At 45.0% G+C, this 25,978-nt stretch overlaps 1 protein-coding gene across 12 annotated transcripts in view; it reads left to right on the forward strand.

Moving 5' to 3' along the window:
• LOC106573224 (liprin-beta-2) overlaps window positions 1-25,978 on the forward strand; it is a 129,935-nt gene that overhangs the window by 62,204 nt on the left and 41,753 nt on the right. For 10 of the 12 annotated variants that reach the window (XR_014380844.1, XR_014380845.1, XR_014380846.1 and 7 more), the window contains exons 4-5: window positions 13,136-13,222; window positions 16,416-16,529. Coding sequence is in view for 9 of the 12 variants with exons in the window: in XM_082962537.1 (XP_082818663.1) it covers window positions 13,136-13,222; window positions 16,416-16,529 (201 nt within the window). In the remaining 3 variants the exon portion in view is untranslated. Of the gene's footprint in view, window positions 1-8,957; window positions 9,763-13,135; window positions 13,223-16,133; window positions 16,530-25,978 lie in introns of those variants that run through there. The other 2 variants (XM_082962541.1, XM_082962542.1) reach the window with 2 other exon arrangements.

Consider the following 25,978-nt stretch of genomic DNA (forward strand, 5'->3'; position numbering starts at 1 on the left):
CACTTACAGTACCAGTCAAAAGTTTGGACACACCTACTCATTCAAGGGTTTTTCTTTATTTGTACTATTTTCTACATTGTAGAATAATAGTGAAGACATGTAAACTATGAAATAACACATGGAATCATGTACAGCAGTTGTTCCTTTAAAAGTTTTGAGCTTATTTTGCGGCCGTTAGTGGTAGATGGTGGCATTCTGTCATTGCACCACACTATCACAAGGGGGAGTTAGAACGCTGATCTATCGGTAGTCTAAACTGTGGCACAAATTGACTATCTTTTAGTAAATGAATGGAGGTGTTTTCAGTCTGAGCCTCTCTTCTCTGGCACTAGAGTCCTACATCAAGCAACAACAAAAAAAAACTGTTGGTGGTCCTGGAGTTAAGTGAGAACTTGGGTAAATACGATGGGGGAATTACACTTCACATATGGACTGACGATTTTCCAAAAATAGGCACGGTGTGCTTTTAATTTCTCAGCCTCTAAAAACAGAAATAAATAATTCTAAATAACAAACTGGCTTTATTTACAAATTAGTAAGAATGTCTCACCCCATATTCAAGAATTGTCGTAATTTTTGCCGTGTTGAATTGACCAAACTGCAGCAGGAATGTGGATACTCATCTTTTTAATATTTTAGAGCAAAGTATACACAGAAAACAATAAACACGAACGACTCCAGACAGGCTAACAGGCTACTTACAAAATCATAGCAGTGTTAACACAACTACCCACAAACAACAAGACCAAACATACCCTAATATATAGGACTCCCAATCAAAGGCTACTAGAAAACACCTGCCTTCAATTGAGAGTCCATACCCCAATTAACTAACATAGAAACAGAACAGATAGAAAACTCATAGAAACACAAACATAGAAAAGAAACCCAAAACACCGGAATACATAAACTAACTACCCTCTGCCACGTCCTGACCAAACTACAATAACAAATAATCCTCTATACTGGTCAGGACGTGACAGTACCCCCCCCCCCCCCCACCACAAAGGTGCAGACCCCGGATGCACCTTACACAAAACCCAGTAATCCCCCAAAACAAACAGAAAATCCCCCTAAACTAAAGGGAGGGAAGGGAGGGTGGCTGCCGTCAACGACGGCACCTGTGCTACACCCCCCCTCCCCAACCCATCTATATTGGAGGCGGCTCAGGTGCGGGACGTGGACTCCGCTCCACCCTCGGCGTCGCCCACTTAGGTGGCGCCCCTGGCCGCGTCGGAGGACTGGTAGGCGACCCTGACTGCGCCCGGCTGGCGGGCGACCCTGGCTGCTCCAGACTGGCGGGCGGCTCTGGCGGCTCCAGACTGGCGCGCGGCTCTGGCGGCTCCAGACTGGCCGGCGGCTCCAGACTGGCGGGTGGCTCCAGACTGGCGGGCGGCTCTGGCGGCTCCAGACTGGCGGGCGGCTCTGGCGGCTCCAGACTGGCGGGCGGCTCTGGCGGCTCCAGACTGGCGGGCGGCTTTGGCGGCTCCAGACTGGCGGGCGGCTCTGGCGGCTTCAGACTGGCGGGCGGCTCTGGCGGCTCCAGACTGGTGGGCGGCTCTGGCGGCTCCAGACTGGCGGGCGGCTCCAGACTGGCAGGCGGCTCTGGCGGCTCCAGACTGGCGGGCGGCTCTGGCAGCTCCAGACTGGCGAGGCTGGGCTTACGCACTAGAAGCCTGATGTGTGGGGCTTGTACTGGACATGCTAGCCTGGAGACACGCACCTCAAGGCTAGTGCGTGTAGCGGGAAACACTGGACCGTAGAGGCGCACTGGCGGTCTCGAGCGCAGGACTGGCATCACCCCTACTGGCTGGATGCCCACTTTCCCCTGGCACATGCGGGGCGCTGGTACTGCGCGTACCGGCCTGAAAATACCCGGCCTCACCACAGCACCCATCACCCCAAAGCACGGGACCTGTCCAGTAGGTCTCTGCCCAAAAAGGGTACGGGGAGCTGGCCTGGGGCTCCATCCTCGCCCAGCCAAACTACCCTTGTGCCCACCCCAAAAAGAAAATATTGGGACTGCCTCTCGGGCTCCCTTACCAGCCGTGTTCCCCGGTCCTCACCAGATTTCCGCCGCTGCTTGGTCCTTTTAAGGTGGGTAGTTCTGTCACGATCCTCTTCGTCAGAAGATATGTTGAGAAACCAAATAGCTACAGTCATCTCATAGGTCTCCCAGTCGAGGCTGGCACGGGTATCAAACCAGCATCTGTAGCAACACAGTTTGCAGTGTCTTAGACCGTTGCACCGCTCAGGTGCTGTACAACGTGACTGGTCGGAAGTTGGCTACAGTACTACAGGATATCCAAGGGGCTTTTCAATAATTCTAAATTAATAATAATAATAATCGCTTTGTTTAACCTCTATGGGCTAGGTGGGACGCTAGCGTGCCACCCGTGGTGCACTCCATCAACAGCAGGTGCATTTCAAGAGCGGCAAATTTGAATCCAAATAAATGTCAAAATTCAAATTTTTCAAAATGACAACTATTTTACACCATTTGAAAGATAAACATCTCCTTAATCTAACCACGTTTTACGATTTCAAAAAGGTTTTACGGCGAAAGCATAAATTTAGAGTATGTTAGGACAGTACATTTACAAGAGTTGTGTGTAATGTTTTGTCAAGTCAAAGACAGGGTCACCAAAACCATAAAACCAGCTAAAATGATGCACTAACCTTTTACAATCTCCATCAGATGACACTCCTAGGACATTATGTTAGACAATGCATGCATTTTTAGTTCTATCAAGTTCATATTTATATCCAAAAACAGCGTTTTACTATGGCATTGATGTTGAGGAAATCGTTTCCCTCCAATAACCGGCAGTCAAGTCAGCGTCACAAATTAAATAATTAAAATTAGAAAACATTGGTAAAATATTATATTGTCATTTAAAGAATTATAGATTTACATCTCTTGAACGCAATCAACTTGCCAGATTTAAAAATAACCTTACTGGGAAATCACACTTTGCAATAATCTGAGCACTGCGCCCAGAAAAATACGCGTTGCGATACAGACTAGACGTCATGTTGGGGAGATCTAAAATCGAAAATACTATGTAAATAATCCATTACCTTTGATTCTCTTCATCAGATGTCACTTCCAGGTATCACAGGTCCATAACGAATGTAGTTTTGTTCAAAAAAGCTCATCATTTATGTCCAAAAATCTCCGTCTTGTTAGCACATGATCTAAGCCAGCCGGACTTCTCGTCATGAACGAGGGGAAAAAATATATTTACGTTCGTTCAAACATGTCAAACGTTGTATAGCATAAATCATTAGGGCCTTTTTTAACCAGAACATGAATAATATTCAAGGTGGACGAATGCATACTCTTTTATAACGTATTGGAACGAGGGTACCCAACATGAACTCGCGCGCCAGGTGTCTAATGGGACATCATCGTTCCATGGCTCTTGTTCGGTCAGATCTCCCTCCAGAAGACTCAAAACACTTTGTAAAGGCTGGTGACATCTAGTGGAAGCAATAGGAAGTGCCAAAATATTCCTCAGCCCCTGTGTTTTTCAATGGGATAGGTTTAAAGTCAATACAACACATCAGGTATCCACTTCCTGTCAGAAAATGTCTCAGGGTTTTGCCTGCCAAATGAGTTCTGTTATACTCACAGACACCATTCAAACAGTTTTAGAAACTTTAGAGTGTTTTCTATCCATATATAATAAGTATATGCATATTCTAGTTACTGGGTAGGATTAGTAACCAGATTAAATCGGGTACATTTTTTTTATCCAGACGTGCAAATGCTGCCCCCTAGCCCTAACAGGTTAAAAAAATAACAATATTTTGGATATCTCACAGATATATTATCAACCCTGTTATTAGCAAGACAATATATATTGGTCATATTGGTCATGGCTCCCGAGTGGCGCACAATGGGATTACCTCGCAGTTCTCCAGCTGTATCCACTGAAAGAGCGCAAGGTTCAAGGCACAAGGGCAGGGGGCACGGGATGGGCCGCACAGAAGACGGACCTAGCCCATGGGGGACGGGGGGTGGACCCCCACCCTGCCACACGGGGTAGCACAGAGCATCACTTTAAGGGGCATTGCACTAATAATGTCACTGACTAGGGAAACGTTCCCGCTGTTCTTAGTGCCAGTCTGCACGTTCAAATTAAAACAATGTTACTAATAATGGCATCTTTATGCTTTCGTTAATAAAATTATGATAAAAAGACTCTTTCAAAATGCTGATGTTTATTTAGTTATGGATCCATAACGAATTACTATGGGAATAAAAATCACTGAATTACAGAAATATTGGAACAAAGTTGTCTAATGAAGGTAAACAAAATGTTGCTTACTGGAAAAGACTCTTTCAAACACACACGGTCATGTTGTACAGCGCCATTATAGCTATTAGCAGGTAGCTGGACAGTTGACTTGCCTAGAAGGAGGGTAGGGGGAGAATTCTATCGTCAAATATATTTCTAAGTTAGGTTGGCTGTATCACAACGGTCCGTGATTGGTTGCAATTTCAGTTTAATCCACCAGAAAAGACAAAACAAATAATACCACAAAAAGTATTATTTTCTATCACATCCGACCGTGATTGGGAGTTCCATAGGGCGGCGCACAATTGGCCCAGCATTTCTCTCCCTCTAAAAACAGAAATAAATGTTTTGGACTTTACAAATATTATTTTGACCTATATTCAGATTACAATCGCTCACTTTTTTAATGAAATAACCTCCAAAATATTGTTATATATAATCAAGTTGATGGCACAGTCATATAGCCTGCACCTACATAAAGCTGAGTGACTCACTCATTCATGGATTTGGATCAAAATAAATAAGTACCAACATTCTTTCTGATAGTCTTTAATAAAGAAATGTTTTGGTTATCCTGACCTGGACACTATGTACAGTATTATAATAGCCCATTATGGGCTATTAGCAGGACAATATACCTTTACCAACACCTCTCTGTATTTTGATACTTTGTGGATGGGGCCTCCTCAGTGGCGCAGCTGTCTAAGTCACCGCATCACAATGCAAAATGCGTTGCTACAGATACCCATGCCGGCCGCCACCAGGAGACCCATGAGGCGGCTTTTGGTTTTAATTTAGAATCCTCCATTTCTCTATATGTAATTATTGGCGGAGAGTCACATCATAGTTTTTGATATACTGTAGGCCTACCATAGGCGACATGAGTCTCACTAGTGTTGAGTAATGTGCTGTTAAAAGTGGTGTAGATCTTGTTTATTTAAAGAGCATGTTGAAGTTAGAAGCAATAGGATTTGAAGCAATAAACTACAACTTTTTTAGCACCATTTTGCGCTGCTCTGAGACAAGCATGTAAAATCAATGAGATTTTAATTTTGACTGAATCTCCGTTTGGGTATTGGTTAGACTACAATTATGGTGTAGAAATATTATGCTCTTAGTGTAATCTTTATTTGACTAGGCAAGTCAGTTAAGAACAAATTCTTATTTACAAGGACAGGCTGCTCCTTCCTCCCCGTCGGGGAATTGAACCCCGGTCTCCCGCATGCCCGTACAACACGGGGATTCTTTAGATAAATAGCCAAGTACTGTAACCTACTGCCGACCGTCACATTGTACAGTGCCATATTTTCAGTTAGCAAAATGTATTAAAATCAGTCCCCATATACTATGCTCTTACAAAAAAAGGTTTTCAATTCTCTAGTACAGCCACTATTGAAGGCTATCAAATACTTCTCAAAGATGCCCTTTGGTGGTCAAACTAGCATTACTGGTACCAGTGGCTCACACTTAAATAACGTGCCATAGAATTCTGCGGCACCATTTATGCTGCGCATAAGTACGCTGCAACTTTTAAAGGATGAACCACTGTAGGCCTTTATGCCAATAAGTAAGTTATGCTAAAACAGCTACAGTAACAGATGCATTTTCGTTTTCTTGGAATAGAAACACGTTGTACAGTGCCATATCTTCCTAACGGAAACCCTTAGGCCTATAGTACATCGGCTACAGTAAGAAATGCATTTTCGTTTTTGGAATAGAAAAACCAAAATATTCCACCGGTCTAATGTCCATTGCTCGTGTTTCTTGGCCCAGGCAAGTCTTTTCTTCTTATTGGTGTACTTTAGTAGTGGTTTCTTTGCGGCAATTCGACCATGAAGGCCTGATTCACGCAGTTACCTCTGAACAGTTGATGTTGAGATGTGTGTGTTACTTGAACTCTGTGAAGCATTTATTTGGGCTGCAATTTCGGAGGCTGGGAACTATTGAACTTATCCTCTGCAGCAGAGGTAACTCTGGATCCTGTGGTGGTCCTCATGAGAGCCAGTTTCATCATAGCGCTTGATGGTTTTGTGACTGCACTTGAAGAAACTTTCAAATTTTCCGTATTGACTGTCTTAAAGTAATGCTAGACTGTCGTTTCTATTTGCTTATTTGAGCTGTTCTTGCCATAATATGGACTTGGTCTTTTACCAAATAGTGCTATCTTCTGTATACCACCCCTACCTTGTCACAACACAACTGATTGGCTCAAACGCGTAAGAAATTGCACAAATTAACTTTTAACAAGGCACACCTGTTAATTGAAATGCATTACAGGTGACTACCTCATATTTTGATTTTTGACACTTTTTTGGTCACTTCATGATGCCATGTGTGTTATTTCATAGTTTTGATGTCTTCACTATTATTTTACAATGTAGAAAATAGTAAACATTTTGAAAAACCCTTGAATGAGTAGGTGTGTCCAAACTTTTGACTGGTACTGTACTTTGATAGTAACAAACACATGTCCAAAGTAATAATTAGTAAGGAAAACAACAATGAAGGCAATGCAAATGCCAGCTGGAAAATGCACCAGGGGAAAACGTTTGGGCAGGTTCGGTTCTGACTGGAGATGCGCAAATGTCTCGATTCTTAAACTGGGGAAACACTGGGAGAGTGCTTGGACTTTCATCGAAGAGAGTAGTTTGTCCGGCTCGTCTAGCTGATCCTCACCTCATATTAGCCTAGCATGCCTAGCCTGACAAGCACAACTGGTGCTCCAACAAATGAGGCCTAATTAGACAAAATAAAAAATGTGTCGTTTGAACAAGATAATTAGGGATGTGCATCTTTCCCTTTCAAGACGATTCATTGCGTACAGTATCTAGATACATGGGCTCTGACACAATACAGGTACGATACATTTTAGTTTGAAAAGCTTGCAATGTAGCCTATGATTTTTGATCCCCCACTTTGGTTCTAAAATCACCATCACCCACTGAATTCCCACTGTAATTTTTGCACTGTAATTTTTGCAGAGGATGTGTTTGAGCTTGTAATATATCAATATTTATCATTTACAAATGAGATATGACATAGCCAATGAATACATAGCACAACTTTGGATTTTACCCCCATCTCAAAAGTCAAATGGTTTTTACCGTTAAGAAGTTTTTACGAAGTGATCTTCTCCTCTCCCTACGGCCATGCAGTTTACTTCGCAAAAGTGATTCCTGTCCTCGTTAAGACATTATCAACTTTACCCTGTGTATCTAACAATTACCATATACTGTACACTGATTGTTTAAAGCAAAACTACCAAAACTATTGCTGATGCTGAACCATGAAAAATCTAAATAAAATATATTGTAAGCCCCGTTCAGCAGCTATAGCCAGATGAGAGTTCTGTCTATGGTAGCTTAATTTTATTCCCGTAAAACACCATTTTCAACAGCGCATAGATAACAATAATCTAGCAAATGACATATGTTGTCACTCAACTAATAAAGCCTAATATTACGCAAGCCATTTTAGCATTTGAATGCTAAAGGTGCCAGATGTGCAAGATCAGGAACAGGCTGCCTACCTCGCGTTGGTCAGCGCACGAAGCTGAGCACAGTGCGCAAAGCTGGCCGCAATGTGCAGTTTGACTAGGCTACTGATATTGCCTGGGGTTGTTCGGCATGCAAAATGACTTGTAGATCGATGACTGTCAACACAGTTATATGCAGTTCAATGAAGCAGAGGACGCATCAGTTGTCACAAAAGATTAGGTATTTTCGGAAAGTAGAAATAATGTAATATGAGCAAAACATTTTTGTGAACTGGCGATTCGTAACGTTTGAATAGATTTTTTGGACCTACTACAATTGGATTGGTTTGGGGTCCGTGGCCCAATGCACTTGTATCTTTAACATTTGAATCGGGGACTGATGCGTATCGGTGAATTGTTACATCCCTAATAATGAGCTGTTCAAAAGACTTAGTATCCTGTTTGAATGAGTTAGTATCTCGTTTGAACGACTAAGTAAACGTTTTTTTTAAATTATAGTATAAATGTTTTCTTTTTTTACTAAGTTGCTCAAATGAGACAGTAAGTCATTCGTAAAAGATCATTCCAACAATCTACTTTTTATTTATTTTTTGCCTTGGGCTTTAGGGCTTCCATAGACAGAATATCAAAATAAGATTAAATAAAAAGTTACACTATTCAAAAGGCACCTACATAGTGGAATGACCCATGTGCAAATGTCTCTGATGCCCCATCCATCCCTGTGACTAAGGGAGAAAAGAGAGGAGAGAAGGAGTGATCTGGACAATGGTAATAAAACTGTAGGGTGTTAAGACATATCACAATCACACTGTGCTCTAAGTCTAATTCACTTCTGTACTTACTTTACTCAGTCAAGCTCTGCAAGGAGCACCATCTGTCTGACACTGAGTTTACAAACAGTCTGAGTCTGAGCCTGGGTGTAACCCATGATTAACTACGCTCTGCGAAGAAGAGACAAGTTGCAGCATTCCCTACATACATGTCCCCCCCCTGTGTTTTTCTGTCTCTGACTGTGCTCTTTGAAGTGTGTACATGAAAACTGTCAGAGGCAGCCAAATGGTTCAGTGAGGAGGGGGATGAGTTTGTTTTAGAGAAGGATCCCATACACAGGAAATGGGGGGGGGGGGTCCAGATAATGAGTTCCAGTCGGACGTAAGGCTAATGGTAGGAGGGCTGTTGCTGCATTGATTAGTCTAAAGAAATAAGGAGAGAGAAGAGAAAGAGAGAGAGAGATAGAGGTGTGTATGTCTTTAATGGTGCTCCCTCTCATCTTAAGCCACAGTCTTGTTCAGTTCAGGCTTGCGTTGTGACTTTAAGTTAATAAGAGAGAAAAAGGGAGGGAGTGACCGTTTAGGAGAGACCATCGAGGAAAGAGCGAGCAAGAGAGGAAAAGAGAGAAAGGGCGATACCGTTGAGGAGAGCAAGGGAATAAGAGAGCGAGGGGAAAATAGAGAGAAAGAGAGTTGAGAGTTGGCATGGTCTGTGTCTCGGCTGACAGAGCCTGTTGCTCTCTTTGGGCTGTCTGGGTCCTCAGTCTCAGTCACAGCAGATGCTGAGGTGACTGGCTGCTGAAGCAGACATCTCTCTCCCGCTCTCTCTCTTTCTCACTCTCTATTTCTATTTCTCTCTCGCTCTCTCTCGGCGGGAAGATTTGGACGGTTGTCTCACCACGTCAAGGAGGGGAGTGAGGAGGGGAGCTGTGAGGCTGCAGTCTGCAGCCTGACTCAGGAAGCTGGATCTGGGTAATAAAACCTATCACAACGCAGCGGAGCACCGAGCAGCACATAGAGGGCCAGCTAGAGCCTCTCCTCTCCAGGCTGCAGCTCTCTAGAGCACCACAGCACAAGTCACTCCAGTGCCAGGATAAGCCACTCAAGAACCCAAAAGAATCTCAGGCAGCAATGGGCCAACAACATGGAAAGTGATATTGACTTTTATAAGCATTTCACTTGGCTTAAAAAGGTGAGTGCATGTGCCTCGTATGTTGGCTGTTTTTCTCTGACTTGAGAGGTATGTTTCTTGAGAAGGTTTTCTCAGTGCCTAGGTTTTTGCAAACTGTAAGAATGAACTGCCCCTAACATGAGAATGGACCATATCCTCATGAGATCAGTATTTCCATGAGATGTTGCTGTCCTGTCTGGTAATAGTTTTTCCTGATGCATTTCTACTAGTTTGAATGTGAGTCTAGTTGCGTATCCTGGTGAGCTCATGTGTTGTGTTCGCTGGAAACGTGTTATCAGATGAGAGGCATTACAGCACAAACCAGCTGATGTGTGTTTTGCAAACAGAGCCTTGGCACTGTTGTTCCTCTGTCTCCATGATGCTATCTTGTGATTATATGATATCACAGCACTCTGCTGTGTAATCAAAAATGCCATGAAATTGCCATTGACGTAAGACTTGAGAAGGTGGGTTTTGTTAGGTGGGTTTTCCCCAAGTAGACATACCAGGGTTTGAAATTAAATGTAAAGGTAGGATATGTTTTCGCAGGCTTGGTGTGACAGTCAACAGGAGAGTTCATTTAGTGGCTTGTACAAGACAGGTCATGGTTGTTGTGAGTTATTAGGTAGTGGAATGGTGACTAGGAGTTGTGTCAAGAATGCAGAGCACGTCAAGAGGTGGAACCACTTGACCGCAGCCTAAGTGGGCATCATGCAGCCAAAATAAACCACTCATAACATTATTTTATAGAAAGAAAGGAGTAGTACCTACAATAACTGTGCTGACTGTCCACCGTAAAACTCAAGTGCAACAGAAAGATTTGTTAAGGCCATTAAAAGCAGGCGGGGCCCCTCTTGCTAATTGTACTGTACACAGTCGTCATGCATTCTCAGACAGTGGGATAATATTTTGCTCACTTTGGATTTGTCCTTCACTCTTCCGCCTACAATATGTCTTCAAGAGGCATCAAACAGCCATGTAGCTCATGGCATAAGAGAGGGGTTAAGGGAAATTCCATTGTGGCTTGGCCTAGCCTGAGAAAGATGCCTCTATAGTTTCCATAGCAAATGTTTTGAGCTCGCTCTCTGTATAATGCACTACAGCTCTAGGTGCTCTGTTTAAAGAGAGCTGGGTTATATTCATCAGTGCACATTGTAGTAAAAGGCTTTCCAACAAAACGCAAAAATGAGTGTTTCTTATTGGACAAGTTCAAGTAGCCCCTCCCTGTTTCAGTTTATTTTCTTTTGTTTGGTGCCTACCCACTGGGCACACACTGGTTGAACCAACATGGAATAGACATTGAATTGACGCCTGTGCCCAGTGGGTATTGTACACAACCCTTTTCTCTGTAACATGCGTCACATTCCCTAAGAGGAGAGGAAGTGGTCATTTGTCTGTGTAGCAGACAACGGGCTGGCTCTCCTCTGCTTTGGCTTGTGTTTACAGTCAGTATCATGACTAATCACTGCTTAAGAACTCCATATGGACTTTGTCAGGATTCAGGAAGTGATGTAACCAAGCCCTTTGATCTCGTGGACATCTAGCAGCACAGCAGGAACCTGGGTATAGCTTTTGCTTTGGTGCATTGTTTTATGTAACCATGTTCAACATCAATCATGGGGTACCTGACAAAGTAAGTATTAAGTTAAGATGTAAAGAAATATTAAGTATTAAGAAGCATTAAGTTAAGTGCACTCACATACACACACCTCTCCTCTCAATCAAATTCAATCAATCAATCATATTTATTTTATAAAGCCCTTTTTAACACCCAAAGAGCAAGCAATGCAGATGTAGAAGCACAGTGGCTAGGAAAAACTCCATAGAAAGACAGGAACATAGGAAGAAACCTAGAGAGGAATCAGGCTTCGAGGGGTGGCCAGTCCTCTTCTGGCTGTGGTGGGTGGATATTATAAGAGTACGGCCATTTAGACCAGGTTGTTCTTCAAGATGTTCATAGATGACCAGCAGGCTCAAATAATAACCACAGTGGTTATAGAGGGTGCAACACCCACTAGCTCCTAAGTGGTGCAGCGGTCTAAGGCACTGCATCTCAGTGCTGGAGGCGTCATTACAGACCCTGGTTCGATTCCAGGCTGTATCACAACCGGCCGTGATTGGGAGTCCCATAGGGTGGCGCACAATTGGCCCAACGTCGTCCGGGTTAGGGTTTGGCCGGGGTAGGCCGTCATTGTAAATAAGAATTTGTTCTAAACTGTCTACATTTGAGTCTCAGAGAGGTCATGTGATAATGGACAGTGAGTGAGTATGGAAACACTGTACCTCCTAGAAAGTCAGTTGTGAAACTGCCTTCTGAGTGGACTGCCCTTTCAGATGACCTCGGAGAAACTGCTCCATATATATGTGTGCTGTCAGTGCGATCTGAAGCAGTGGCCCCTATACCAGCTATTTAAGACAGGATTATCTGAAGCCGTGCAGTGAGACAAAACCCAGCTCAGCGCTGCTCACAAGTCACAGCATGTTACTTTTTCCCGCTGTGACAGACCTTATGACAGGTCCCCAAGATGATCACATGGTGCTGTGGGTTTTCAGAGAGAGAGAGAGAGAGAGAGAGAGAGAGAGAAGCTCAGCTCGCAGGCTTAAGTCAAGAGCATGATGTTAGCCCTAGTATGAAGTCAAGGGTCTTTGCGCCGATGTAGTGGTTGGTTGACAAAGCGTCCTAATGCTCCACGTCAGCTGACTGAGGCCAGGGAGAGAGGAAAAACTGCATTCCTCTGTAGAGGGGGATCTCACTGGTCTTAAAGGTCTGAGGTTTCACGCAACACACAATATCTAGTTAGTATAAATTAGGTGTCTTCTTTTATGCAAATCAGTGAAAACACTATTATTATATCCTTGTTTCTGATGTTAGGGTCAACGGGTGTGTTTTTGTATGTTAATGCCACATGGTCACATTTCAACATTGTTGTGATGTTGAACGTGTTAAGATTCTCAGCCGAGCTTAAATTTGGCTGTCAACACAGGTCTCCTATTCTTTTCTTCAACCAGCTAGCTCATATCAGAAACTTTGTTTGAAATGGAGCAGTCCTCCAGCGTGCTGTTGGCCAGGCCTTTGGCTGCAGCCTTCAATACTGTATCTGACACTGAATGCAGATTAGACAACAGTGCAGTAGGAACAGTATGTACCCATACCGGGAGTCGAACCTGGGACGCCTGAGTGAAAACCAGGAATCCTAACCGCTAGACCATATGGGAAGATGTTGCTAAACACAATACTTGTCTTATTTCTTCTCCTTTATTGGGTCAGTGCGGATGAATCATTGAATGGTTGATAGTAAATTGTTTAGCCTGTTCAGTGACAGTCTTCAACCTTTCTCCTCCTCTCCTTCCCCCTCTCCACCTCTCTGACTCCTCTTTGCCATGTGTGTTGCAGGTTAACCTCTGCTCCCCGGTGAACAATGAGAGCTATCAGGAGCGGCTGGTTCGCTTAGAGGGGGACAAAGAGTCTCTGGTGCTCCAGGTAAGGTGCTCCTGTCATCTGTCGCCCCACCATCATCCTTGCAGGATTATAGTTGAGCTTTTAGAGAGATAGAATGAAGGGGGAGCACAGAGCAAAACAGAGAGAGAGAGAGAGAGAGAGGCCCTGACAGTAAATCTCAGTGAGACAAAAATAATGGTGTTCCAACTAAGTTCCAGTTTCCAGGACCACAAATATGAATTCCATCTAGACACCGTTGCCCTAGAGCACACAAAAAACTATACCTACCTCGGCTTAAACATCAGCGCCACAGGTAACTTTCACAAAGCTGTGATCGATCTGAGAGACAAGGCAAGAAGCGCCTTCTACACCATCAAAAGGAACATATAATTCGACATCCCAATTAGGATCTGGTTAAAAATACTTGAATCTGTTATAGAACCCATTGCCCTTCATGGTTGTAAGGTCTGGGGTCCGCTCACCAACTAAGAATTCACAAAATGGGACAAACACGAAATTGAGACTCTGCATGCAGAATTCTGCAAAAACATCCTCCTTGTACAACGTAAAATCAAATCAAATCAAATGTATTTATATAGCCCTTCTTACATCAGCTAATATCTCAAAGTGCTGTACAGAAACCCAGCCTAAAACCCCAAACAGCAAGCAATGCAGGTGTAGAAGCACGGTGGCTAGGAAAAACTCCCTAGAAAGGCCAAAACCTAGGAAGAAACCTAGAGAGGAACCAGGCTATGAGGGGTGGCCAGTCCTCTTCTGGCTGTGCCGGGTGGAGATTATAACAGCACATGGCCTAGATGTTCAAATGTTCATAAATGACCAGCATTGTCAAATAATAATAATCATAGTAGTTGTCGAGGGTGCAACAAGTCAGTAACACAAGAGTAAGTGTCAGTTGGCTTTTTCATAGCCGATCTTTGAGAGTATCTCTACCGCTCCTGCTGTCTCTAGAGAGTTGAAAACAGCAGGTCTGGGACAGGTAGCACGTCCGGTGAATAGGTCAGGGTTCCAGCAGGTCTGGGACAGGTAGCACGTCCGGTGAACAGGTCAGGGTTCCATAGCTGCAGGCAGAACAGTTGGAACTGGAGCAGCAGCACGGCCAGGTGAACTGGGGACAGCAAGGAGTCATCAAGCCAGGTAGTCCTGAGGCATGGTTCTAGGGCTCAGGTCCTCCGAGAGAGAGAAAGAAAGAGAAAGAGAGAATTAGAGAGAGCATATTTAAATTCACACAGGACACCGGAAAAGACAAGAGAAATATTCCAGATGTGACAGACTGACCCTAGCCCCCCGACACATAAACTACTGCAGCATAAATACTGGAGGCTGAGACAGGAGGGGTCAGGAGACACTGTGGCCCCATCCGATGAAACCCCCGGACAGGGCCAAACAGGTAGGATATTACCCCACCCACTTTACCAAAGCACAGCCTCCACACCACTGGAGGGATATCTCCAACCACCAACATACCATCCCGGGACAAGGCCGAGTGTAGCCCACAAAGATCTCCGCCACGGCACAGCCCAAGGTGGGGCACCAACCCAGACACCAAATAATGCATGCATATCAGAATTCGGCCGATACCCGCTAATGGTCAAAATCCAGAAAAGAGACGTTAAATTCTACAACCCCATAAAAGGAAGCGATTTCCAAACCTTCAATGACAAAGCCAACAGCTACAGATAGATTAACCTAGAGAAGAGTCCCCTAAGCAAGCTGTTCCTGGGGCTCTGTTCACAAACACAACCAAACCCCACAGAGCCCCAGGACAGCAACAGGAACATAATTAGACCCAACCAAATCACGAGAAAACAAAAATATAATTATTTGACACATTGAAAAGAATTAACCAAAAAAAACAGAGCAAACTGGATGCTATTTGGCCCTAAACAGAGAGTACACAGTGGCAGAATACCTGACCACTGTGACTGACCCAAAATGAAGGAAAGCTTTGACTATGTACAGACTCAGTGAGCATAGCCTTGCTATTGAGAGAGGCCGCCATAAGCAGACCTGGTTAACACACTGCCCACTAAATTACGTGGAAGCTGAGCTGCACTTCCTAACCTCCTGCCAAATGTATGTCCATATTAGAGACACAGTGAAGAACAAAAAATTATTTAAATACAACCTATATTTATGTTTATTTATTTTCCCTTTTGTACTTTAACTATTTGCACGTTGTTATAACACTGTACATAGCCATACTATGATTTTTGAAATGTCTCTATTCCTTTGAAACTTTTGTGAGAGTAATGTTTACAATACATTTTTTTATTGTTTATTTCACTTTTGTTTATTATCTATTTCACTTGCTTTGGCAATGTATACATATGTTTCCCATGCCAATAAAGCCCTTTGAATTTAATTTAATTTAATTGAGAGAGCCCCTCCTCAGGGGTCACCAGGGTCACATCAGGTGAGTGTAAAGGCATTAGGGGGACAGAGACATGTGACACCTCTGTCCACAGGCCCAAGTGACCTCACGGCTTTGCTGTTAAATTGAGAGAGGAATGGCAGTATATCACAGAGATGTTAGAATGTCCAGGGCAGGCTAGCGGGGCTGGGGGCTGGTTGTGTGTAGCAGAGAAGCTCAGTCTCAAGTGATTTGTCAGGACGCTCCATGCTTTTTTACATCTGTGTAATTGGCAGTTTATACATCTGTAATCAAGTCTACACATTGCATATTTATATTTTCCCCTCTTCCTCCTCTTCCTCCTCGGCCTCTGTCATGTCTTATCTAGCTCAACGTGTGCTGCTTAAAACTAGCTTTATCTCAGCCTTGTGCCACAGTAGCACTTTCTTTCGCACATGCCAGCACATTCCTCAAGCCCCTCTGACAAACGCTGCTGATTGGCCAACGGGCTTGTGCCTGTTGACTGGAAACATTATTGGGTGGAGCAGGTAAAAGGGAGGTGCTTGCTTTCCCTTTCACCTGCTTCATTGTGGGCTGGCCAGAGTTGTGGGCTCAGTTTACTCAGCTTCGTTTTTGCAGTTCAGTGAACCATGGCAAGCGTTGGTTACCTTTTATGATATTTCACATTGGCTGTTGACGTAGAGTTCCAATGAGGAATGAAGTGAATCTACCTGTGTGTTGTCAGAGGAATTAACAGCATTAGCATAGGGGTTGCTCCAGTCCTGACCAGGAGAGAGGAGGTATTTGTCAACGTGCGTGACTGAGTAAGGTGTCCTGTGTGTGGGTTGGCTTTGTGTGCTATAGGTGAGCGTGCTCACAGACCAAGTGGAGGCCCAGGGAGAGAAGATCCGAGACCTGGAGAGCTCTCTGGAGGAGCACTACCACAAACTCAACTCCACTGAGGAAATGCTACAGCAGGTAAGAGACATACTACATTATCACTACTCTATCACTGCTCAGCTTAGAGAGCTAACTGCTGTTGTTAACCTCAACTTGTTTTCTACATAAATATAGTCTTGTTTTAGTCCTAGATCAATTGACTGTATTTTGTAAATGTGCAAGGTTAAAGATTACAAGGTTGCTCAGTAACAAATAGAATGAACAGCCTGTTCTTTTTCTGTTTCTTTTAGTGAGAAGTAAGTGTGTGGTAAATTAGTAACAGGAAATGTGGTTTTCATTCATAAACATCCTACTAACATAAAATACTGTTGCTTGTGAGTGACCAGGGCTGGGTCTAAGGGGTGGCAAAGCCAGGCATGGACACCCCAGATAGAATTTGTGCCCCCACCAAATTGTATATGAATTACCCTGCCAGGTTTTGCTAATATTGAACTGCCAGTTGCGCTGACTTGGACAGAGGCTATTTGCAGTGTTAACTCTTTATCTGATGGGGGTGAGTGAGGGGGGATGTAATATTTTATACTTAAAATCCAAAAATGCATTCTGATTGAGCACCTAGCCATGCAATATCATAAGGTACCACCTTCCTTAAATTGTTTAGGAAGCTCACAGACAGGGATTTTTTTCTCTCACTTTTGCAGACAGCTACAGTTAATAATAGACTAGCTAGTAGCTAGTAGCTTTGTTATGTTTTGGTAGCAGCGCACTGAATAATTGTAGCTAGTTGGCTAAGCTTTGATCAGCATGGATATCCGAAACTGTCTGGGCACTGCCAAGAGCAAAATAATTGAGGACCACCATGTAGAAAGCCATGCCAAGCTCAACGAACAGCCTGCAGGACCGACCACCGAGGTTGAGGAGCCTAGCAGCAAATTTAATACACGCCCATCCCCCACACCACCTGCTGACCAACAAGATCGAGAAGAGCCAGGGCCTAGCGCCAGCAGCAAGAGGGCAACATCACAACAAGCACCTGCACCTCCGTTACCCCAGCCACTAGACCTGACGACCTGTTGAATGTAACCGAAACTGTCACGTTCTGAATCTTCAAATTCCCTGTCATAAAGGAGCCAAGGCACAGCGTGCCGGTAATTCCACATCTTTATTGAGGGAAACCGAAACCAAAAACAATGAACAGGTACGCAGCAAGAAACGTAACGCACTGTGCCGTACACACACAGAAATAACAATAACCCACAAAAACAGGTGGGGAACAGGCTGCCTAAGTATGATTCCTAATCAGAGACAACGATAGACAGCTGCCTCTGATTAGGAACCATACTTGGCCCAACAAAGAAATACAAAAACAACATAGACATACAACACATAGAATGCCCACCCCATGTCACACCCTGACCTAACCAAACAGAGAAAAATTACTCTCTCAGGTCAGGGCGTGACAGTACCCCCCCCCCCCCCCCCCAAAGGTGCGGACTCCAGGGCCGCAAACCTGAACCTATAGGGGAGGGTCTTGGTGGGCATCTACTCATGGTGGCGGCTCTGTTTCGGGGTGTAGCCCCACCGCCCGCTGATCCCCCCGCTTCTGTGTCGCCGGAGGAACCAGACCGTGGATCAGCGCCGGAGGCTCTGAACTGCCGACTGCCGCTGAAGACTCTGGGCTGCAGGCCGCCGCTGAAGACTCTGGGCTGCAGGCCGCCGCTGAAGACTCTGGGCTGCAGACCGCCGCTGAAGACTCTGGGCTGCAGGCCGCCGCTGAAGACTCTGGGCTGCAGACCGTCGCTGAAGACTCGGGGCTATGGACCGTCGCTGAAGACTCGTGGCTGCGGACCGTCGCTGAAGACTCGGGGCTGCGGACCGTCGCTGAAGACTCGGGGCTGCGGACCGTCACTGAAGACTCCGGCTGAGGAGCGTCGCTGGAGGCTCCGGGCTGAGGGGCGTCGCTGGAGGCTCCGGTCTGAGGGGCGTCGCTGGAGGCTCCTGGCTGAGGGGCGTTGCTGGAAGCTCCGGGCTGAGGGGCATCGCTGGAGTCTCCGGGCTGAGGGGCATCACTGGAGGCTCCGGACTGAGGAGCGTCGCTGGAGGCTCCGGACTGGGGAGCGTCGCTGGAGGCTCCGGACTGGGGAGCGTCTCTGTAGGTTCCGAACTGGGGACCTTCGCTGCAGGCTCCGTGCCATGGATCATCACTACTGGTTCCGCGCCATGGATCATCACTGGAGGCTTTGTGCCATGGATCATCACTGGAGGCTCCGGGCCATGGATTATCACTGGAGGCTTTGTGCCATGGATCACACAGAAAATATTGCGCACCTGGAGAAGTGGTGGCTTAGTTATGCTCATTGCATAGTGTCACACATTCGACAGCATTGTAGCCTATAGTTATAATTATTGAAGTTTAAGCTATGAATCTTTGATAGCCTAGTGGTGCTCATCCTGTCGAACTGGCATGTTCGTGTTGGTATGTGCAAAGCATGTGTAGGCCTATGGCAGCGACGGCTGCATTTCCGATACACTTGTATGGCTCATATCTTTGTGCTATTATATAAGATGGTTGTTGATGTGCACAGGTACATTTCAGATAAATGTTTGTACATTTAAACAGTAGTAGGACCAATCTTGTTTTAAAACATTACTACTCGTGAGACCCATGGATTTAAAATGCACCTTCAAGCATGTAATCCTGGAGTAACTCACCTCGATTGCACCAAGTTTGTCACTCAGAAGATGGAGGGAAACAAAGTTCACTTCCTTTCGGTCTTACAAGGTGACTTCCTATGGCTTACTGACTCCATTGTGTTATAAGAGCAGAGATATTTCTGGGAGTGGGCTCTACTAAAAACAGACAGCGTAGTCTTTCTGAATTTAAAACAGCACATAAAAATGTTGGGAAAAAATGTAGCTCTGAAAATGTCCGCTCAAAAGAAATCAGCCAAGACCTCAGAAAAAAATTATAGACCTCCACAAGTCTGGTTCATCCTTGGGAGCAATTTCCAAATGCCTGAAGGTAACATGTTCATCTGTACAAACAATAGTACACAAGTATAAACACCATGGGACCATACAGCCGTCATATAGCTCAGGAAGGAGACGCGTTCTGTCTCCTAGAGATGAACGTATTTTGGTGTGAAAAGTGCAAATCAATCCCAGAACAACAGCAAAGGACCTTGTGAAGATGCTGGAGGAAACAGGTACAAAAGTATCTATATCGACAGTAAAACGAGCCCTATATTGACATAACCTGAAAGGCCGCTCAGCAAGGAAGAAGCCACTGCTCTAAAACCGCCATAAAAAAGCCAGACTACGGTTTGCAACTGCACATGGGGACAAAGATCGTACTTTTTGGAGAAATGTCCTCTGGTCTGATGAAACAAAAATAGAACTGTTTGGCCATAATGACCATCGTTATGTTTGGAGGAAAAAGGGGGAGGCTTGCAAGCCGAAGAACAACATCCCAACCGTGAAGCACGGGGGGTAGCATCATCATGTTGTGGGGGTGCTTTGCTGCAGGAGGGACTGGTGCACTTCACAAAATAGATGGCATCATGAGGTAGGAAAATTATGTGGCTATATTGAAGCAACATCTCAAGACATTAGTCAGGAGGTTAAAGCTTTGTCGCAAATGGGTCTTCCAAATGGACAATGACCCCAAGCATACTTCCAAAGTTGTGGCAAAATGGCTTAACGACAACAAAGTCAAGGTATTAGAGTGGCCATCACAAAGCCCTGACCTCAATCCTATAGAAAATGTGTGGGTAGAACTGAAAAAACATGTGCTAGCAAGGAGGCCTACAAACCTGACTCTGTCAGGAGGAATGGGCCAAAATTCACCCAACTTATTGTGGGAAGCTTGTGGAAGTCTACCCAAAACGTTTGACCCAAGTTAAACAATTTAAAGGCAATGCTACCAAATACTAATTGAGTGTATGTAAACTTCTGACCTACTGTGAATGTGATGAAAGAAATAAAAGCTGAAAGATATAATTCTCTCTACTATTATTCTGACATTTGACATTCTTAAAATAAAGTGGTGATCCTAACTGACCTAAGACAGGGAACTTTTACTCGGATTAAATGTCAGGAATTGTGAAAAACTGAGTTTAAATGTATTTGGCTAAGGTGTATGTAAACTTCCGACTTCAACTGTAGCTGTGTGTACCAGGACACAGTGCCAAACAGGCTTTGGATTGTCAAAAGTGGAGAGGTCTTGTCGCTGCCTTATGTGCCAGTAGGACGTAAATAAGTAAGCCATGTTTGTTGTGGAGGTAGGGAGGGGGACAGGGTGAGAGTTGTCCAGTTTGTGTTCTTACTGTCAGAGACAGGGGTGAGGGGGTGTGAGCGGAGAGGAGCCATTGAGCAGTGTCTGCTGATGCCTCTTATTAGGCTGTGTGTGCATGCCAAACATTGCCACACAAAGCTACCCAATTTAGGAATCAAAAAGCCCTCTGTTTGGGCTTTTCAACTGCTCCTTTGTCTAATCTGTGATTTTGTCTCATCCAGCCGGTTTGCTCCCCATAAATGGCAATGGTAAAAAGTGCATTTGTTGTTTATCAGTTTAATTGACCTCAAATGCCAAGCAGATTTTTTATTTTTTTATTTGTTTGCCTTTGTACATAAGCACAGGTCTAGGGGAAAACCTTTTTTTCCCCCTCACGTGGTCATACAGAATATACAATAAATGCTTATTTCTGTTTATATAGCAGCCACTGGTGTCTACTGTCTACAGTGCTCTGTGGTGTGACTGGTATCTCTTAGCAGGTCCCTTGTGTTTGACCTCTATTGATAACCAGACACTGTCTATCTTCACAGTGTTTGGCTCCATTGAAGTTTTTAATGAGATCTGTTTAAACAATGTGTGTGGTGTGATTAGGGAAGGTCAATGGCAAGGTTGATCTTTGTCACTGCTGTTCTGAGCCTGAAATGGAGATAGCTCTTTTCTGAGTCTCAAGAGAATGCTTATCAGTATCTGCTGCCAGTTCCAGTAAAAGGTAATGGATGAGTGTGTTGGGCAGATTATTTCATCAATAGACTCATCAGACCTATACTTACTCAGAGCGAGTGTGCGAAGCTGTCATCAAGGCGAAGGGTGGCTACTTTGAAGAATCTCAACTATAACATATAGTTTGATTTGTTTAACACTTGTTTGGTTACTACATGATTCCATATGTGTTATTTCATCGTTTTGATGTCTTCACTATTATTCTACATTAGAAAATAGTCCAAATAAAGAAATGAGTAGGTGTGTCCAAACTTTTGACTGGTAATGAATGTTAATGTGGTATTTCAGTTTTAAAATAAAAAAATATGATTTTGCTTTGTCATTATTGGGTATTGTGTGTCGATTGATTAGGGGGGAAAAACGATTTAATACATTTTAGAATAAGGCTGTAACCTAACAAAATGTGGAAAAAGTCAAGGGGTTTGAATACTTTCCGACGCCACTGTATTAAAGCAAAAATGCCAGAGAACCTGGAATTATCGTGTGACAACTCCCGACAAGGCCCAGCATACAGCCCTTGGAGGGAGTTGTCACACGATAACTCCAGGATTGGGTTTGAGGGCATTATTGCTTCTCTAAAACAGTTGCCAACATATTTATACAAATTTGAATGCATTTTTTTTGTAAAACATTATTTTAACTACGGATGCACAATATCGAACATATCGGAATCGGCTGATATTAGCTAAAAATGGCAACATCGGTATCGGCCCGATGTCTAGTTTAACGCCGATGTGCAAAACCGATGTCAAAGCTGACGTGCATACCTATATAACGTGGGTACATGACGTAATGACGCCAAGTAAAATTTTGCGCTGGGAAAATGAAGTGTATAGGCTTTTTTCCCAAGGGAGATGAAGTTGAGTTTCCTGCCTGGGCTGCGTGAGAGTGGATTATGACATTACCATGCCATTGTATTTTGCTGGAGTTGTTGTCCCACAACTCCCGCATAAACAACTCCCGCATATCAACCAATTAGCATCCAGGGTCCAAACAACCCCTTTTATAATGCTATGTGTTCTATTTAATTCTGTGATTCCAACAACCAGAATGTCATAGTGACATCGTCATTCTGAGAAAGGAATTATTCAAAGCAACCATGACAACAAACACACACACACTAAAGGCTGGTTAGTTTCTAGCTTGTTATCTGGCAAGCCACTTCAAGTAATGACCATATCATAGCTGACAATGTCTTAACTTTAGAAATGTTTTATTAATTATTACAGGAAAATAAACTCACAACAAGATTCCTTATTAACAAGTTAATGGCAAGCTAATTACAGTGAATATAATTTTAGAAAGTACACTCTCATCGCTGTCTCAGTCAGGTAACCATGACAATGGATGCAGTGACAGGGTCAAAGTTGAACTTTTTTCATCAGTCTGCGACAAGGAAACCGACAGTCCCAGTGACGGTCTAAAGACATTGTAATTATCTACAGACATGTTGATAGACAAAGTATTAACCAGCCTAGCCAACCCCTTTCCTGCAGTCAAATAACAAAGTGGCCTCATGGGTGGAATTAATCAACATTATTTTATTTTTTTTACGTCGAAAGTCCGGTGTTCCTATGTCAAACGTTTTTTAGATGCTTCAGTCTTCTGATGTATATAAAGTGCAATATTGGGATGCAAACAAAAAATGTAACACATTTCAACTCTATATCTGAGATGTCACAGGTGTCTTCTTTTTTTAAGCCCATAACTAAGTGTGTGAGGTGTATACTTTTGTTTCAAAGTAGATTTGTTTAAGACTACCAAGAAATACCCTGTGAGACCCTGTTTTAGCCCACTGCAGTAAAAGGCTAAGAAGGAATATTTGCTGTTAGAGGGCCAGTCCAGTCCAGGATTGCAGGTTTGATGGCACCTTAGCCGGTCTAGTGGTTCCAGATCTGTTTTGGCTGTTTAGCCAACTATGGGTGTTGTATGCCAAACATACAGTATGTCTTAGGAGTTGGTTATACAGCACCAACAGATCTGCGACCAGGCTAGTGGCACCTTGGGTCTCCTGAGAGGTCTGACAGACTGACACACCTCTGGCTCTGGTCCCTGGCCCAGGGAAAGGAAGAGGTCCTGTTTCAGAGGGACAAAGAGGAGCTTGGCCCCTGACTCTGATCACTGTCTCTGAATATCGTCATTGGTCTGATCACTGTGTCTGACTCTGAAAGCCTGAGTGGCATGTTGACCTAGTCAGGCTAGTCAGCCACATAGCAGTTCAACACAGTCCAATCAAGCCTAGATAAACGGATAGTTGGATATCAGAACGCCACAGCCTGCAGAGCTAGTTAGGAAGGGCTGATAATCCTGCATGTGTTTCACTTCTTAGTTCAAAGGAAGGATTTCATCAGGCTTAGCCAGCTAGCTACAGTGTCAGCTGTTGGGCTTTTACAGAAAATACCTTCAAATTGCTTCTAAATGCTCAGCTGATCCCGCTCAAAGTAATGCCGGTGTTGGGTTGCAAATGTCACAGGGTGCCACAACTTATTTAACAGATTTTATTTTCAATGTATTTCCCTTGAGCTGTGGTGATTACAGGGGTTTACAGTCCGTCTACACAGACTGCATAGGGTTCTTCGGCTGTCCCCATAGGAGAACCCTTTGAATAACCCTTTTTGGTTCCAGCTAGAACCCTTTTGGGTTCCAAGTAGAACCCTTTCTACAGAGGGTTTTACATAGAACCCAAAATGATTCTACCTGGAACCCAAATGTAACGGGCGTCGTAAGGATTGGACCAAGGTGCAGCGGGAACGTGTATACTCATCTTCTTTATTAAATCAAAAGAAGGAAAAACAAACAAATCACGTATACAAAACAACGAACGACACTAAACAGTCCTGTCAGGTGCACAGACACAAAACAGGAAACAACTACCCACAAACCCCCATAGCACAAACACCCCTATACATAGGACCTTCAATCAGAGGCAACGAGGAACAGCTGCCTCCAATTGAAGGTCAATCAACAAACCCTAAACATAGAAGTAGAAAACTAGACTGAACATAGAAAAACACTAACCTAGAACATAGACCAAAAACCCCGGAACACTCTAAACAAACAACCCTCTTACATAAGTACATAGCCCAACAAACCCCGAACCACATAAAACAAACACCCCCTGCCACGTCCTGACCAAACTACAATAACAAATAACCCCTTTACTGGTCAGGACGTGACAGTACCCCCCCCCCCCCCCCCCAAAGGTGCAGACCCCGGATGCACCTAAAACAACAAAACAAAACTTAATCCAAAAACTCTAAACACAAACAAAAAATAATCCCCAACTAAAGGGAGGGAAGGGAGGGTGGCCACCGTCACCGACGGTTCTTGTGCTTCACCCCCCCTCCCCCTACTACGGAGGTGGCTCAGGCTCCGGCCTTACTCCCCAACCTACCCTGTCCACCCCCGCTAAATACTCATTAAACTTTACCCCTCCCGAAGTCTCTGGGCTATGGCGCATCGCTGAAGACCTCGGGCTGATGTGCGTTGCTGGAGACCTCGGGCTGATGCGCGTCGCTGGAGACCTCGGGCTGAAGGGCAACTCTGGCTGCTGTAGGGCAACTCTGACTGCTCCGATTCCGGACTGTAGGGCGACTCTCGCTGCGCCGATTCCGGACTGTAGGGCGACTCTCTCGGTTCCAGACTGTGGGCCGTCTCTCTCGGCTCCGGACTGTAGGCCGTCTCTCTCGGTTCCAGACTGTGGGCCGTCTCTCTCGGCTCCGGACTGTGGGCCGTCTTTCTCGGTTCTGGACTGTGGGCCGTCTCTCTACGGGGCACTGTCGCCAGAAGCTCTGGACGGGGCACTGTCGCCGGACACTCTGGATGGGGCACTGTCGCCGGACACTCTGGACGAGGCACTGTCGCCGGACACTCTGGACGAGGCAATGTCGCCGGACACTCTGGACGAGGCACTGTCGCCGGACACTTTGGACGAGGCACTGTCGCCAGACACTCTGGACGAGACACTGTTGCCGGAAGCTCTGGATGGGGACCGCGCACTGAAGACCTGATGCGTGGAGCTGGCTTAGGACGTGCCAGACTAAGGACACGCACCACAGGGCTAGTGCGAGGAGCAGGAGTAGGACGAGCTGGACTGGGCTGACGCACTGGAGGCCTGGTGCATGGGGCTGGTAGTGGAGGTACCAGACTGGAGACACGCACCCCAAGGCTAGTGCGAGGAGCGGGAAGAGGACATCCTGGACTGGGCTGACGTACTGGAGGCCTGGTGCGTGGTGACTGGCTTTGGAGACGCCAGACTGGAGACACGCACCTCAGGGCTAGTGCGGAGAGCGGGAACAGGATACACTGGGCCGTGAAGGCGCACTGGTGGTCTCGAGCGCAGGATTGGCACCACCCTTACTGGCAGGGTGCCCGCTTCCCACCGGCAAATGCAGGACGCTGGCACCGAGTATACTGGCCTGTGGATGCTTGGCCTCGACGCTGTGCGCATCACCCCGTAGCACGGGGCCTGACTAGTACCACGCTGCCTCTAGTAAGCACGGGGAGTTGGCTT

This window comes from Salmo salar, chromosome 16, assembly GCF_965601325.2.
Source record: "Salmo salar chromosome 16, fSalSal1, whole genome shotgun sequence".
In the NCBI taxonomy this organism is placed as follows: domain Eukaryota; kingdom Metazoa; phylum Chordata; class Actinopteri; order Salmoniformes; family Salmonidae; genus Salmo; species Salmo salar.